Below are 15339 nucleotides of genomic sequence, written 5' to 3'. Positions count from 1 at the left end.
TGTTTGAGAAGCCAAATTACCAGTGGACTTGGATCAATTTTGGGACCGGATACTAACCACTGTGAATTATGCATCATTTAAGTTTTTGGCGCATTAGTTTGAACTTTTCCAATGTTTTTAGTTTCTGTCAGGTAAATTTTTTTTCCGGCTTGTGCGTCTCTCTGGACCAGGTCAGCCTGTGGTACTCAAACTATGGGGGCGATTTCCCCAGTTCTTACTGACTCCTCTAGCATTCGAATAGTGTGGGGCACTCTTGGGACTTGAGCTATAATGGGCCCTTTGGCAGCGTGTGTCTGGGTTAACTGTGGTGTCCTGGGAGCTGGGACTCCACGGGCATGGGGGGGGAGAATGTTGAGCGGGGAGGAAGGTTTTGTACATCGTTTGCACAGTAGCCAGGAACTGAAGCTGAAGCGGTATTGGAAAGGAGGGGGGCGGTCAAGGAGCCCCCAGGCTCGAGGGGACAACCCACAAAGCAGTCATCAATGTGGTTGCCCTCTCTGAGTCAGAACTGGAAAGTGCTTCCACTTTGTGCCTCCCTGTGTGGGACAAGCATCCCTGTTGAGCTCATGGGAAGCATTTGTGCACAGGTGCTGAGCTCAGGCTTGTTTGTGTGAGGAGTGCTGCACTCCTTTAAAAATGCTGGGCAAGTTAGGTGTGATGGGAACATTGTTCACGTATGTTCTTGGACCTAAAACGGAGCCCGGTAGTGGTGAGACCTAAGCTACAACGTTACATTTTGAAAGCGGATTTTTCTCTGGGAGGTTTTGAAACATTTTCAGTAGGTTCAAGTTTTGCTTTGGGTGTATGAAATCCTGTTTAGGGCACATGTCTCAGGGTATTTGTGTGTGGGGGTGGGGGCGTGGGATCGAGACAGGGCTTCTCTCTGGCTTTTGAGGCTGTCTTGGAACTAGCTCTCCTGAACCAGGCTGGTCTTGAACTCACAGAGATTTGCCTGCCTCTGTCTCCCGAGTGCTGGGATTAAAGGCAGAGGGAAACAAATCAAGGCCCTAACAGGAACTCAGAAATTCCTTGAGCTTTGTTGCAAACCAACTTTGACATTGTTTTTTGAACTCCTTGAACTATGTTGCAAACCACCTTAGACATTGTTTTTTGAACACCCTCTGTGTGACCAAAACACCTCAATGTTTTTTTGTTTTGTTTTTTTTCAAGACAGGGTTTCTCTCATTTGGAGTCAGATCCACAGGCTTATGCCTCACAAGTACTAGGATTAAAGGTTTGCCACACCATTGTGCACTCTATGAGGCCCTTTTTGAGATAGGCTGTTGATGCTGGAATTCCTGCCTACCAGAAACACAGATCTTGTTTCTTCTAGGATTAGGGCATATGCCACTTCCAAGTGGTTTTCTGAATTTTTTTTGTGTGTGTGTGTGTGTGTCGGGGGGAGCAGGTGGTAGAATTCTAGTAAATTGTCCAGGTTGTCCTGACTGCCTCTTGGGTGCTAACTGTAACAGCCACAATACTGGGCACATTTTACCTTTGTGCATTCTCACCATTTGGCCTGTGCTTACTCCCCTGTTTCAGGTCACTACAACCATGTTGGTTCCTGTGAGGTATGTGTCGACTTCATGCTTGGTGGCAGGCTCCTTAACATGTTTCTGCCCCTTTACCATTAGTGAGCATTCTATTGCCTGGAGCTGGCATGAATATATATATATATATATATATATATATATATATATATATATATATATATATATGCTCCCATAGGTCCTGGAGTTCAAACCCAGCTTCTTTCAAGTCTGTAGCCCTTCGTCAATTGCTTCATTTTCCTGGGCCTCCCTGTAGCTCTCTCTGCTCTTGAATGACCTTCCTTTGGTTCATAAAGGCACAAGACACCATGCACAGGTGATGTAAACATTTGTTCAGCCCAGATGTTAACAATTGCCATGCAATCTATGTAGCTCCTTAGGACACAATAGAGTCCTGTGTTTCATGCATGCTAGCTAGGCAGCCAGTCTTCCAGCTGGTCCACATGTCCTGCCCTCTCCATGTGCTGAGGCCTCATCTGTGTGGATAGCAGATACAAACATTCCTGGATATTTCTATGTATACTGCCTCTGGAACCGTGGTTTACAACCGAAGGGCACTTAGTATTTTTTGTGCTTCTGTTTTTTTTTCTAGTGTACAGTTTCCCAGTGTGATTACAATGTTGAGTTGTGAAGTAGGAAAGCAGACAACTTTTTTTTCTCGTTTTTTCCATACAGGGTTTCTTTGTGATTTTGGAGGCTGTCCTGGAACTAGCTCTTGTAGACCAGGTTGGTCTCTAACTCACAGACATCTGCCTGCCTCTGCGTCCCGAGTGCTGGGATTAAAGGCATGTGCCACCAACCCTCAGCTAAAAAGACAATTTTCTAAGGAATTGGCTGGGCAGGGAAATATTGCCCCCCCTTTTATATATGTGCAAGGATTCTAGGTTAATGCTTGATTTGCCTCTGGAAAGTGTGCAGATATTTGAGGATCTAGAGAAGCAGAGGCAAGCAGAACTAAGAGGTGGAGGACAGCCAAGGCTACAGAAACACCTTGTCTCTAACATAATATACCCAACTCCTCCAAATAAGTGTCCTCTGCCCTTCTTTTAATCTGCAGTTTCACACTTTGGGCAGTCGATGGAAGTCTTGTCACAGTGACTGACTGAAATGGCCAGTATTCAGATTTTTGTGGGTTTCCAGGGCAGCCTTGACTGTTACACAGAGAAAAGCAAAAGTCCCACACAAAGTAATGTCTCTCAAGTGCTGCATCACAGCTGTCCCAGGGAATAAAAGTCCTGGTGGCCTCCATTCTGATGCCACAGCCCTGCTCAGCACCCAATGTCCAATAAGGTTCTATGAGTTGTAGCGTTTCCAGCCTCCTGTTGGTCATTTTGTTCAGGACCATTCCAAACAGCCTGTGGACAAACATGGGACTATCAGTATGGTGACTACAAAGACAGCATCATGGTACCCTGCCTTTTAGCCTCTTTTCCTTCCTTTTTTTCTTGGTTTTCAAGATTTATTTATTACATATACATTGTTCTGCCTACGAGCCAGAAGAGGGCACCAGATTGAATTGTAGGTTGTAACCCACCATACGGTTGCTGGGAATTGAACTCAGGACCCCTGGAAGAGCAGTCATTGCTCTTAACCTCTGAGCCATCTCTCAGGCCACACAGCCTGTTTTACAAATATTGTTTTTATTAGTTCTGTATGGAGTGCTTCCTGCTCTTGCACAGGGTGAGAGTTCAGTTATACATACAACCATTTTTAACTCAGGTCCAAGGGATCAGCTGTTCTTTTCCTGGCAAATATCAGCTGAATGAATGTGGACACATACATACATACATACATACATACATACATACATACATACACACAAACACACACACACACAAACTCACACATTTTTCCAAGATGGTTTGTCTGTGTAACCTTGGCTGTCCTGGAACTCAATCTGTATACCAGGCTTGCATTGAACTCCCAGAGATCTGCCTGCCTCTGCCTCTCAAGTGCTGGGATTACAGGGTTGCAACACCAATGCCCAGACTACTGCCAGTGTTCATAACTACTGAGCCATCACTCTAGCCACAACAATACAAATCTCAAGGGCAAATGCAATGGAGATAACCAAGGAGGAAGGCTTTTTCTGCCTTGTTTGGTACCAGGAGAGCAGTGCTTTAAAAGTGTTCTCGCACTTGTAGAAGTACTGTCTGCGAGAGCCTAGAGATGGCTCTGCGTCTTGACTCAAGATCAGAGAGTTCAAAACTCTCCTTAGTCATCCAAGGTTAAAGTCATAAGGTCTAAGGCATGGCTACTATAGGATGTTTGATCTTAGTCTTGAATGTCTTACCTAAATAACTACAGACTTAGTCTAGTTGTGGTTACTCTTGACGCTTCAAGGCCCATCAGGAGAAGTTGAGTCTCAGGTGTGGTTATCAAATGTTTGGTGGATTAACGTAGAAAGTGTGTTTGTTCCTTATTCATGATAAAGAAGTCTTTTCTGACATGTTCTCCTTTTGGTGGGGGTACTTAAGAATGTTGAAGATTATACTTGGGAAGTCCAGTATTCACGCACTGGATTGCCCTCTTGACTCTATCCTTTGTCTCTTTTTCTTAAGGGTCTTACCTGCCATTTCTCAATCTATGCTTCCCCCTCAGGTATGAACCTGGGAAGTTGGCTGGATCCCACTGAAGCCTAACATGGATTGATTATGACAACTGTGCAATTCAGAAACACAGGTAAATGCAAAAACTTAAACACTAGTTTGCAGTGTTGGAACTTACAGCTCTGGGGATGCTAGGAAAGCAGACAATCTACTGCCAAACCATCCTCCTAGCTCACATTTTTAGGCAGAGCCTCACTAAGTTTCCCAGGCTGGCCTTGAACCTGGAATTCTCTTACTTCAGTCTCCTGTGAACCTGGGATCCAGCTAGTGGTTTTGTTTGTGTGTGTGCTTTTGCTCTTAATACTGTTTGTCAAGGTGTGCTTTGGAGGCCAGAGATCAACCTGTAGATATTTTCCTTTCCACACACAAGGGTCCCGATGGTGAAGCCTATCATCAAGCTTTGTAATAGATGCTTTAACCTGCTAAGCCAGCTCTCCAGCCCTTTAGTTTTGTTTTGGGATGAGTATTTTGCACAATGCATGACTGAACCTCATATTGGAGTGTCAATGGAGGTCACCAGGGGTCATACAATCTCCTGGAATTAAAGTTGGAACCCCTGGAACAGGTTGTGAGCCAAAGAGAAGGATCTGGTAACTGGGACCTCTGCCAGAGTAACAAGTGCCCTAACCACAGAGCCACCTCTCCAGCCTCCTTACTCCCAATGTTCAGTTTGCTTGTTGGAGACAGGGTCTCTCTCTGCTGCCTTGGCTGGCATGTAACTGTTATTCCATGTTCATGAAATCTCAAAAAGAGACCACCAAGGAGCTGACTCACTGATACAAATGCATGCCTCAGTAGTGACCGGTTTTTAAAGGAAACAATGACAAGAAGGGTGGTGTGTGCCTTGGCTGTTAGATTGGTTAAGAGTAGGTGACTTAAGCCGGGTGGTGTTGGCAGCAGCCTTGGCTGGCATGGAGTTTTTAGAGATCTACCTGCCTCTGCCTTCCATGTGCTGGGATCAAACATGTTCCCAAACACTCTGGGCACCAATCTTGAGTGTCTTTAGATATTAGTAAATAAAAACCACAGGAAACTCCTAGTTGTATTCTCATTTTCAGAGGCAGATAGAATGGTGTGGAAGGCATGTCCAGTGGGTAAATAACAAACTCAGAACTCCCAGATGCCAGCTGAGACTGGTTTCATTTAAAAGAACAAGAGAGGGCTCAGAGGTTGGAGCACTGGCTGCTCTTCCAGAGGTCCTGAGTTCAATTCCCAACCACCACAGAGTGCCTCACAACCATGTATAAAAAGATTTGGTGCCCTCTTCTGGTTGGCAGAATATTGTGTACATAATAAGTAAATATTTATAAAAATAAAGAAAAAGCCAAGCAGTGGTGGCCCACACCTTTTTAATCCCAGCACTCAGGAGGCAGATGCACGAAGATCGCTGTGAGTTGGAGACCAGCCTGGTTTACAAGAGCTAGTTCCAGGACAGCCTCCAAAGCTACAGAGAAACCTCTTCCTTGAGGAAAAAAGAAGCAAAAGAAGAGGAAGTAAAGTTAAACTGAGCAGAAATGTTGTGAAGCAGGGTGAGTCTGAGAGTATAGCCAGTATAGTAACAGATAACAGAAACCTAATACCCCCATCTCAAGAGCTGGAGAGATGACTCAATGGTTAAGACTGCTCTTCTAGAGGAGCCAAGTTTGGTTCTAAGTTTGGTTTAGTTGGTTCACAACATCCTGTAACTCATACTCGCAGGCATCTGATGCCATCTTCTGGCCTCTGTGCACACTGCAAGCCCAGATGTACATACTCATAGATGAAAAGAAAATGCCCTAATTAATAAATGCCTTATTCCCCAAGCAGTTTCTAAACATCCCCAAAGTTTGTCACGTGTGTGTGTGTGTGTGTGTGTGTGTGTGTGTGTGTGTGTGTGTGTGTATTTATGTATGTGTATGTTTGTCTCATGGGGTGTTGCTTTTTGTAGAATGGGAGATTCTTTTCTATCTCCACTTACATGTCGAGTTATGGAAGCAAGTGGTTAGCATGGTGGCAGGAGCAGGAACTTGAGATACCACATTTTCCTTTTTTTGGTTTTTTGACAGGGTTTCTCTTTGCAACATTTGGTGCCTGTCCTGAAGCTTGCTGTGTAGACCAGGCTGGCATGGAACTCACAGAGATCCTCCTGCCACTGCCTCTCAAGTGCTGGCATTAAAGGCTCCAGCCATCACTCCCTGGCTCAGTTATGTTTATGTATTTCCTGCCTTTAGAATGAAAATAACCATCGATGTTTTCTGTTGTTTTTTGAAGTAGCATCACCCATATCCCACGTTGGCCTGATAGTAGCTATAAAGCTGAGGCTGGCCTTACAATTACTACTTAAGCAGCCAGTATGTAGTGGTGCAAGACTCCATTAGCATCCCCACGCTACTCCTGTTGCCCTCCTCCTAAGCAAAACCCTCAACACAGCTTCTGGAGTCTGCAGGCTGGATGCCTCAGGCCTTCCCCCAGCAGCCACAGGCCCTTGTCTCCCAAGTCTTTGAAGCTCATGTCCAGTTTTCAGAGGAAAGAGTTGAGTTGGAGCACACGGGCAATCAGTCCATTAGCATGCATCTGAGCTCGGCTGGAAAATGCCCAGCCTAGAGGAAGGGATGGCCAAGGTGAGTTTGTCCCATGCCTTTTGGTTAGGTCACCAGGACTGGGCTTAAATGCCAAATTTGTATGCTGGGTCCAGGGGTATGGCCTTGTCCACCTTTGAGAGAGACAAGGGGAGAAGGCAGAGAGGAAGCCAAGACAGAAATCAAGGGACAGGCAGCTCACAATTGGCTGTAACTCCAGTCCTAGTAAATCTAAACTTGTCTTCTGGACTCTGAGGGTACCAGGCAAGAGCTTGGTTAAAGGCATACATGCAGGCAGAAAGCCACATCTGTAAAATTTTGTAATTTAAAAAAAAAAAAGTGGTGGGGCTGTGGTGGTGCACACATTTAACCCCAGGACTCAGGAGTCAGAGGCAGGGGGATTGCTCTTTGTTCAAGGCCAGCCTGGTATACAGAGCAAGTTCCAGGATATCCAGGGCTGTTACACAGAGAAACTTTGATGGTTAATTGTTACAGGAGCCTGTGGTGGGTAGTATATCCCTGGGCCAGGAGGGCTGGGCTGTATAAAAGCAGCTAGCAGAGCAAGCCACAGGGAACCAACCAATAAGCAGCAAATTTCTTTGGTTTCTTTACTGTTTCAGGCTTCTGCTTTGGTTTCCCTCAGTGAAGAGCTATATAACTTGTAGGATAACAAAAACTCTTGCTTCCTGAAGTCACCTTTGGTCATGTTGTTTATCACAGTAACAGAAAGCCAAGTAGAACAGAGGGTACACTTTGGTCAGTGCTATTGTTCTGAGACCTGAAAGATTAACCAATCCCCCCCCAGAAATTATGTGCTGCACCACCACCTTATTGGCCCCTGCTATCAAATCTCCCTCTCTCTTTCTCTCTCTCTCTCTCTCTCTCTCTCTCTCTCTCTCTCTCTCTGTCTGTCTGTCTTCGAGGCAGGGTTTGTCTGTGGCTTTTGAGGTTATCTGTAACTGGGTTGGTAGACCAGGCTGGCCTTGACCTCGTAGAGACCAGCCAGCCTCTGCCTCCGGAATGCTGTGACTAAACACATGTGCCACCAATGTCCAGCCTTTTTTTTCTAATTTTTAAAATTATTATTTTATTGTGTTGGAGAGATGGTTCAGCAGGTTGAAGAGATGGTTCAGCTATTAAGAGCACAGGCACATCTTGCAGAGGACCCAGGGTTCAATTCCCAATACTCACATGGCAGCTCACAGCTGTTATGGGATATTAGTTGAATATGTGTTACATTCTTTTATGTTGCATTTGTTTAACTCTGTGAAGCTGTGTTACTTTGCCTGCCAACACACCGGAGTCGTCTGGTAAAGAGTTGAACTGTCAACAGCTAGGCAGGAGAGAGGGATAGACAGGGCTGGTGGGCAGAGAGAATAAGCAGAAGAAGAGAGAAAGGAAAAGGGAAAGAAGAGAAAAGGGGGAGAGAGAAAACCAGAGGGCAGCCACACAGCCAGCAAAAGAGTAAGAAGGAAAGAAAGAGATAGAGAATAGAGAAAGGTAAAAGCCCAAAGTCACAAGGTAGATGGGATGTTTTTAAAAAGTATTTATTTATTCTGTGTACAACATTCTCCCTGCATATGTGCCTGCCCTGAATACTAGGAGAGGGCACTGGAACACATTACAGATGGTTGTGAGCCACCATGTGGTTGCTGGGAATTGAACTCAGGATGTCTGAAGAACAGCCAGTGCTCTTAACCTCTGAACCATTGCTCCAGTCCTTCTACACGGAATAACTATGCACAACCATCTGCAAATCTAGCTCCAAGGGACCCAGCACCCTCACACAGACATACATTCAGGCAAAACACCAATGCTCATGAAAAAAAAATACATAACATTTTACCTGAGCGGTGGTGGCACACGCCTGTAAACCCAGCACTTGGGAGGCAGGGGCAGGCAGAACTCGAGTTCGAGTCCAGCCTGGTCTACAGAGGTATATCCAGGACAGCTAGGGCTACACAGAGAAATCCTGTTGAGGACCTCTTTAGGGTATGCTGTTCTTCTCATAACTAAGGGTGACCCACAGTGTCCTTAGGGTCCACTGTCTGTCTTGTGACTAGGTGTTTACTTCCTAGTTCCCTGCTTCTGCCTAGACCTTTATGTTAGACTGAAAATTATCTGCGCATTAATGGGGGATTGGTGGCATGGACCTTGATCTGAGTAAATTTACACTGGGGCTGCTGTCAGTATATAAGCCTACTCCCCTTTGAAATAAACAGCCTTCTCCTTGAAAGAGTGACTGGCTGTGTTGTCTTTATTTAATCGTCAGATTCCCTTGCCTGAACCCATGAGAAGGTTGTAGAGCTGGCTGTTATGACATTTGGAGGTCCCACAAAGATTTGAGAAAGAAGGGGAGACACTGAAGGGTCACCTGGGAAGGCTTGCCAGCATTAAGGTAAGGAACGGGTATATTGAAGATGGGTGCGGCTAGTTCTTACTCTCTTATGGGGAACCAATTGGTCCAATTGTCCAATAAGCAGGGCACCAGTATTAAGTACAAGACAGCAATAGAGTTTTTAAAAACTGTACATGAGGTCAGCCCTTGGTTTTTAATCTCTGGTGACCTTAGTATTGTTGATGGGGAGCAGGTGAGGATAGACCTGCAAAGGGCATTACACAGAGATGGGCCGAATGCCATACCAACTGTTACTTTTTCTCTGTGCCCTCTTGTCAAAGAAGCACTTCTTAGTAATATTGTGGAAGTGAAAAAGCAGGTTGAGGAAGCCAAGGCTGCCTTAGCAGAGGCTCAGAACCAAGAGTCTGTTAGGTCACTTCAAGCTTCTAATGACACTTCCTTTCGGCCCTCTCCCTCATATTCAGGGGAGGAGACTAAGGAAAGTGAAGAACTGGAAAGGTACGTTAAATAAAAACATAAGCCAAAAAATGTTCCCTTGAGTCTCATCCTCCTGCTCAAAATTGTAGCGCTCTCTGTTTTCCTTTGGCCTTTCCTGAAAACAAGAGTGGCCCAGTGATGTTCTCAATGATAGAGATATTTGCTCCCCAAGGCTAGAATCAGAGAAAGCATTCCCCTCTTAATTATAAGGATATTAAACAGCTGAAATAGGCAGCTTTGTCTTACTGGCCTCATGCCCCTTTTATTACTCTGACCATTTTTTAATTCTTTGTGGCCTTGAATTGCACGCCTAGTGATTGGAAACAATCATGTTCAGCTGTGCTGTCCAGGGTAGGTTATTTGATTTGGAGAGGTGAATTTGAAGAGCTATGTAACCAAATGGTACAGCGCAAGACGGCGGCCGGTTACCCTGAAAAGAACTCAGAAATGCTTACTGGTACAGGAGCCTATGCAGACCTACGTCAGCAAATTCTTTACGATCCAACTGTATATGCACAGATCTCAGTAGCTGCTTTCAGGGTGTATATTTAGGAATACCGATAATATCATGTCTATATTTAGAAATCTAGCTTTAAAAAATGCCAACAAGTATTGTAAAGAGGCTTTACCACCTCACAAGGCCAAAAGCCTCAATGATTACATTCGCATTTGTAGAGATATAGATGGACACCACATTATGGGACAAGTTATTGCTTCTGCTATGCAGGGAAATAAGAAGGTCAGTGAGGGAGCCAGATCTAAGTCATGCTTTGTTGTGGCAAATGGGGTGCACCCTCAAAAGATTAGTCTTTGGCTGGACACCCTTCAAACTTTAAATGGTTTTCAGAGGTTTCTGGGTGATATTAATTGGATCAGACGTAGTTTAAAAATTACTAATGTTGCCATTCTGCAGCTGAGGCGGCAGTGGAGGGGGAGGAGGAAGGCGGCAGCTTGCCCAGAGTCTGGCTCCCATGACTTTTCGTACCTGGAGAGAGCCACAAGAGACCTGAGGTGTGGCACGCCACGGGTAGAGGCCTGCTGAAAATGACTGAGTATAAACTTGTGGTAGTTGGAGCTGATGGTGTAGGCAAGAGTGCCTTGACCATACAGCTAATTCAGAATCTCTTTGTGGATGAATATGATCCTACAATAGAGGACTCCTACAGGAAACAAGTAGTAATTGATGGAGAAATCTGTCACTTGGACATTCTCGACACAGCAGGTCAAGAGGAGTACAGTGCAATGAGGGACCAGTACATGAGGACTGGGGAGGGCTTTCTTTGTGTATTTGCCATGAATAATACTAAATCATTTGAAGCTATTCACCATTATAGAGAACAAATTAAAAGAGTAAAAGACGCTGAAGATGTGCCTATGGTCCTAGTAGGGAATAAATGTGATTTGCCTTCTAGAGCAGTAGACACAAAACAGGCTCAGGACTTAGCAGGAAGTTATGGGATTCCATTTATTGAAACCTCAGCAAAGACAAGACAGAGAGTGGAGGATGCTTTTTATACATTGGTGAGAGAGATCCGACAGTACAGATTGAAAAAAATCAGCAAAGAAGAAAAGACTCCTGGCCGTGTGAAGATTAAAAAATGCATTGTAATGTAATCTGGGTGTTGATGATGCTTTCTATACATTAGTCCGAGAAATTCAAAATCATAAAGAAAAGATGAGCAAAGATGGTAAAAAGAATAAAAAGAAGTCAAAAACAAAGTGTATAATTATGTAAATACAATTTGTACTCTTTTCTTAAGGCATACTCAAGTTAAAAGTGGTAATTTTTGTACATTACACTGAATTATTAGCATTTGTTTTAGCATTATCTAACCCTATTTTTTTCTATTCATGCAAACTTCCAGCTTTTATCTTAAATGCTTATTTTAAAGTGACAGTGGAAACCTCTTTTCTCTAAGTGCCAGTATTCCCTGGGTTTTGGACTTCAACTAGCAATGGCTGTGGAAGAGACTAAAGACCTGAGACTGTCTTCCTGGGGTTTGGTGCATGCAGTTGATTCCACGCTAATTCTCTTACCAGCTGTGAGCATTGTGTGACCCGGAGTAGTGAAGCTTTTGATCCATCTCTGCTCTGTTTCATCTAGTCACTGAGTGAATTAATTAGTAATTACAGCTGCATTGAGACCTAAGACTTTGGAATCACAGATTTATGGGCTTCCCTTGATTCACATTTAGCATGTCCTAGAGTTTATCATCCTTCATAAGTGTAGTTAGACTGTTCAAAAAGGCTTTCTCTTTAAAATATTACAAGGTGATTCAGATCCCAACTCCCCTCGAGTCTCACTACTTGAGGAGGGAAGTACATTCATTTGATTGAAAAGGCCTTAGAAGGGGCAAATTTGGATTATATAGATTATGTTCACCCTTTAAAATTATTAGTGTTTTGTTCTGCTCATTCTCCTACAGGAGTTTTTTGGCAAGAGACTCCTATTCTTTGGCTCCATTCTCAGGCCTCCCCATGGAAATCAGTGGTATCCTATCCCCAAGCTATAATTGCACACCTATTTAAAGAGCAAAAGATTGCTTTGCAGACTTTTGGTAAGGAGCCAGATCAGGTTGTTACACCCTTATCCCATCAACAAATAGAGTTGTACAAAATGATAGCTATGATTTGAGCATTTTTCTCTCTGCTACCAGAGAGATTTTGATAATTATTACCCATCCAATAATCTGGTTTCCTTTTTTAAGATACATCCTTTGATTTTTCCAAAGATATGGTCTCAGCCTATTTCCAAGGGGTGAATGGTTTTCACAGAGGGTTCTTCAAAAAGGACAGCTACAGTTGTATCTTATCTTATCATTAAGATAGCCATATTTGCTGCAGCTTCTTCACAAATGGCCAAAATTTTTACCTTGGCCTTGGCTCTACAACTCTTCCTCAGGGAATCATTATGATCTATACTGATAATCAATATCTAGCTCAAATTGTCCAACCCTTGGAGATGCCTGCCTATTTTGCCAATATCTCCAGAGTACAAGAGAGTTTGTTACAGATACAGGGGCTGCTATAGCAACAGAGTGAACCTGTATTTGTGGGACATCTTAGAGCCCATACTCATTTTCCAGGACCTGTCAGTGAAAGAAATCACATGGCCAAAAGGTATACCCAAATCATTGCAGTTTCACAAAGACCTTACTAGAGCACAATCCTTACATAAGTGCTTTCTTCTCAGCTCAGGGTTCTTACGATTTCATACCTTGGGATAACCAAGGAACAAGGTTTTTAAATAGTTAAAAATTGCCCTCTTTGTGTGGAATTTCTTCCAGTGCCTCACTTGGCAGTTAATTCCCGAGGACTGTTGCCCAATCACCTGTGGCAGATGGATGTGCCATCTTTTGGTAAATTGCAATTTGTTTATGTTTCTGTACATACTTTTTCTAGACTAATATTTGCCTCTGCCCATTCTGGTGAAAAGGTAAAAGATGTTAAAAGCCACTGTCTACAGGCTTTTGCTTACATTGGGGTCCCAAAACAAATTAAGACTGATAATGGCCCTGCTTATGTCACCAGATGTATCAGTCAATTTTGTCAAGATTTTGAAATTTCCCCCAAAACTGGTATTCCTTACAACCCCCAAGGACAGGCTATTGTGGAACATGCCCACCACACTTTAAAAGCCCATTTAGTTATAGTAAAGAAGGGGGACCTTGAGGGAGACCTTGTCTTCCCTAAGTCTATCACTTATTTTCTATCTTAAAATTTTAATTGTGGATGATTCTGGAAACGCCGCAGCAGACTGTCTTTGGCGGTCCACTGCACAGAAAAGACATTTGGTCAATTGGAGAGACCTTCCCTCAGGCTTTTGGAAAGGGCAAGATCCAGTTTTGGTGTGGGCCCTAGGTTATGTTTGTGTTTTCACAAAAGGATGGAGGGGACCCAATTTGGTTTCCTGAGTGTTGTGTGCTCCTGGTTCCTGCTAATATGCTTCGGCCATCTAATGAGTCATTCGGTGTTGGGAACCAGGCCCCACAGGGTCTCTAAGAGTTGTTTTCCAGTATAACCACAGGTACCTCCTGTTTTCCTAACCTTTCCCCACTAGGATCATGATGTGAACCCTTTGGCCTGGGAATTTGGAAGTTTGTATACAAGGCTGCTTCAAATAAAAGTGAGGAATATTCTCTCAGAACCAGTACAAGGCATCTTGTGGTTCATCCAAATCTCAAGGCTTTTGCCTGATACTAGGACTTAGTGGTGGCCAAGAGCAGCCACAAATTGAGGTCCCACTGAGAACAGGAATGAAAGGGGACCCTGAGAGATCACCCTCAGTATGCTGGCAAGCAAGTAAGGAGTTGTGAGGGTGGATTGCAAAAGGTACTAGAAAATAGGTACCTCAACTCCTAAGAGAGTTGGGTTAGAATAGAGATCACAGTCAATCACACAGAGAAAGTTTAAAGAGACAAGGTACTGGTGAGATTTCATTTTAACATTGGATTAAGCGATAATGCCAAGAAATTTATTAAAGAAATCCGGGAAATCTGCCTCTGAGGAATCCCTCCTCCAAGAGCTACCCACCAACAGCCAGCTCACCCAGCAGCCCGAGCCCTTGTCCACTGGAGCCCACTGTGGGCTACAGTCAGAAGAAACTGATGTTGTGTGCACAGGCTGGCTGGAGAAATCACCTCCTGAGAAAAAGTTGGGGCACTATGCTTGGAAGAAATTCTGGTTCATCCTGTGGAGCGGTAAGATGTGTGGTGACCCAGATGTTCTAGAATACTATAAGAATGAACACTGCAAGAAACCCCAGGGGATCATCAACCTAAACTTCTGTACGCAGTTGGATGTAGCCTTGACGTTCAATAAACAAGAGCTCCAAAAGAGGTTTATGTTTGATATCATTATCAATGAGCACACCTTTTACCTGGTGGCTGACACAGTTGTTGACAGGAATAGGTGGGTCCAGAGCATCTGTCAGATCTGCGGCTTCAGTCAAACTAAAGAGAGCATTGACACCCTGAGAAACCTTTCTTTAGTCAGTCATAATCTCTGCTCTTGTCCAGCTGAATTCAGCAGCTCCAGTCAGCCCCTGCTCCGAGCAGGGTCTGAGGCAGATAGTGATTATGTGTACATCTTCAAGGCACCAAGCAACACCCGGTGTAAAGAATTTGGAAACCTCCTAGTGGACTCAGCCATATCTCCCCCACCACAGCATCCTAAGACACCTTGGGGGAGCAGCCCTCAAAAGAGACCTCCAGTCAGTGACTACAAGTATCCAACACGAGGTGAAGAAACTGCCTTCTGGTCTGTTAAATCTCTAGAAAAGACTATCTTGGGTCGATCAGACAGTACCTGCTCTGATTTCAATTATTTGCCCATAAACCCAGGTTCTGACATCCCCATGAGCAAAATGCCCTATCACTTTGTCAGCCGAGGAAGTGAGATCCAACCACCCCCGTTCAATCTCCCCCTCAAGCCTGGCCAAAAAGCAAAGTCAGTACCCATTGACCTGAGTAACCACACTGTCATCAATGAGCTCCCTTTCAAGTCATTTGTCACCAAACCTTGGTCCACGGTTAACAACCCTTTCAATCGCAGCTCCTCCCAGTACTGCTGTTCCATCTCCATTACTGATTCTGGAGACTGTGAGGAGAACTATGTCCCTATGCAGAACCCAATGTCTTCATCCCCTGTACCCAGTGGCACTAACAACCCAGCTCCAAAAAAGAGTACTGGTAATGTGAATTCCATAGACCCAGACTTCCAGCCCCCCTCCCCGAGCCCTCAACACAAGCCATCCACATCATCGGTCACATCAGATGAGAAAGGAG

The 15339-nt window shown here is 44.3% G+C and overlaps 1 protein-coding gene across 4 annotated transcripts; it reads left to right on the top strand.

Moving 5' to 3' along the window:
• The first annotated feature begins 10588 nt into the window (after window positions 1–10588).
• LOC113838417 (GTPase KRas-like) lies at window positions 10589–11288 on the top strand. Of its 4 annotated transcripts, none has more exons than XM_035453620.1 (2): window positions 10598–11046; window positions 11171–11288. In XM_035453620.1, exons 1-2 carry the CDS (start codon window positions 10598–10600, stop codon window positions 11286–11288), a joined length of 567 nt encoding a protein of 188 aa, XP_035309511.1. The 4 variants fall into 4 exon arrangements, with proteins under 4 accessions (XP_035309513.1, XP_035309511.1, XP_035309512.1 ...); XM_035453621.1 differs by having other exon boundaries at window positions 10598–11070; window positions 11195–11288; XM_035453619.1 differs by having other exon boundaries at window positions 10598–11093; window positions 11218–11288.
• The last annotated feature ends 4051 nt before the right edge of the window (window positions 11289–15339 follow it).

The sequence above is a fragment of the Cricetulus griseus genome, unplaced genomic scaffold (assembly GCF_003668045.3).
Source record: "Cricetulus griseus strain 17A/GY unplaced genomic scaffold, alternate assembly CriGri-PICRH-1.0 unplaced_scaffold_1, whole genome shotgun sequence".
In the NCBI taxonomy this organism is placed as follows: Eukaryota; Metazoa; Chordata; class Mammalia; order Rodentia; family Cricetidae; genus Cricetulus; species Cricetulus griseus.
The sequence above is the reverse complement of the archived record's forward strand: the minus strand, read 5'-3'. Positions and strand labels throughout refer to the sequence as shown.

Bases quoted from the DNA above. Each gene is read 5' to 3' on its own strand.
- LOC113838417 (XM_035453622.1), top strand. From the start codon at position 10,598: ATGACTGAGTATAAACTTGTGGTAGTTGGAGCTGATGGTGTAGGCAAG.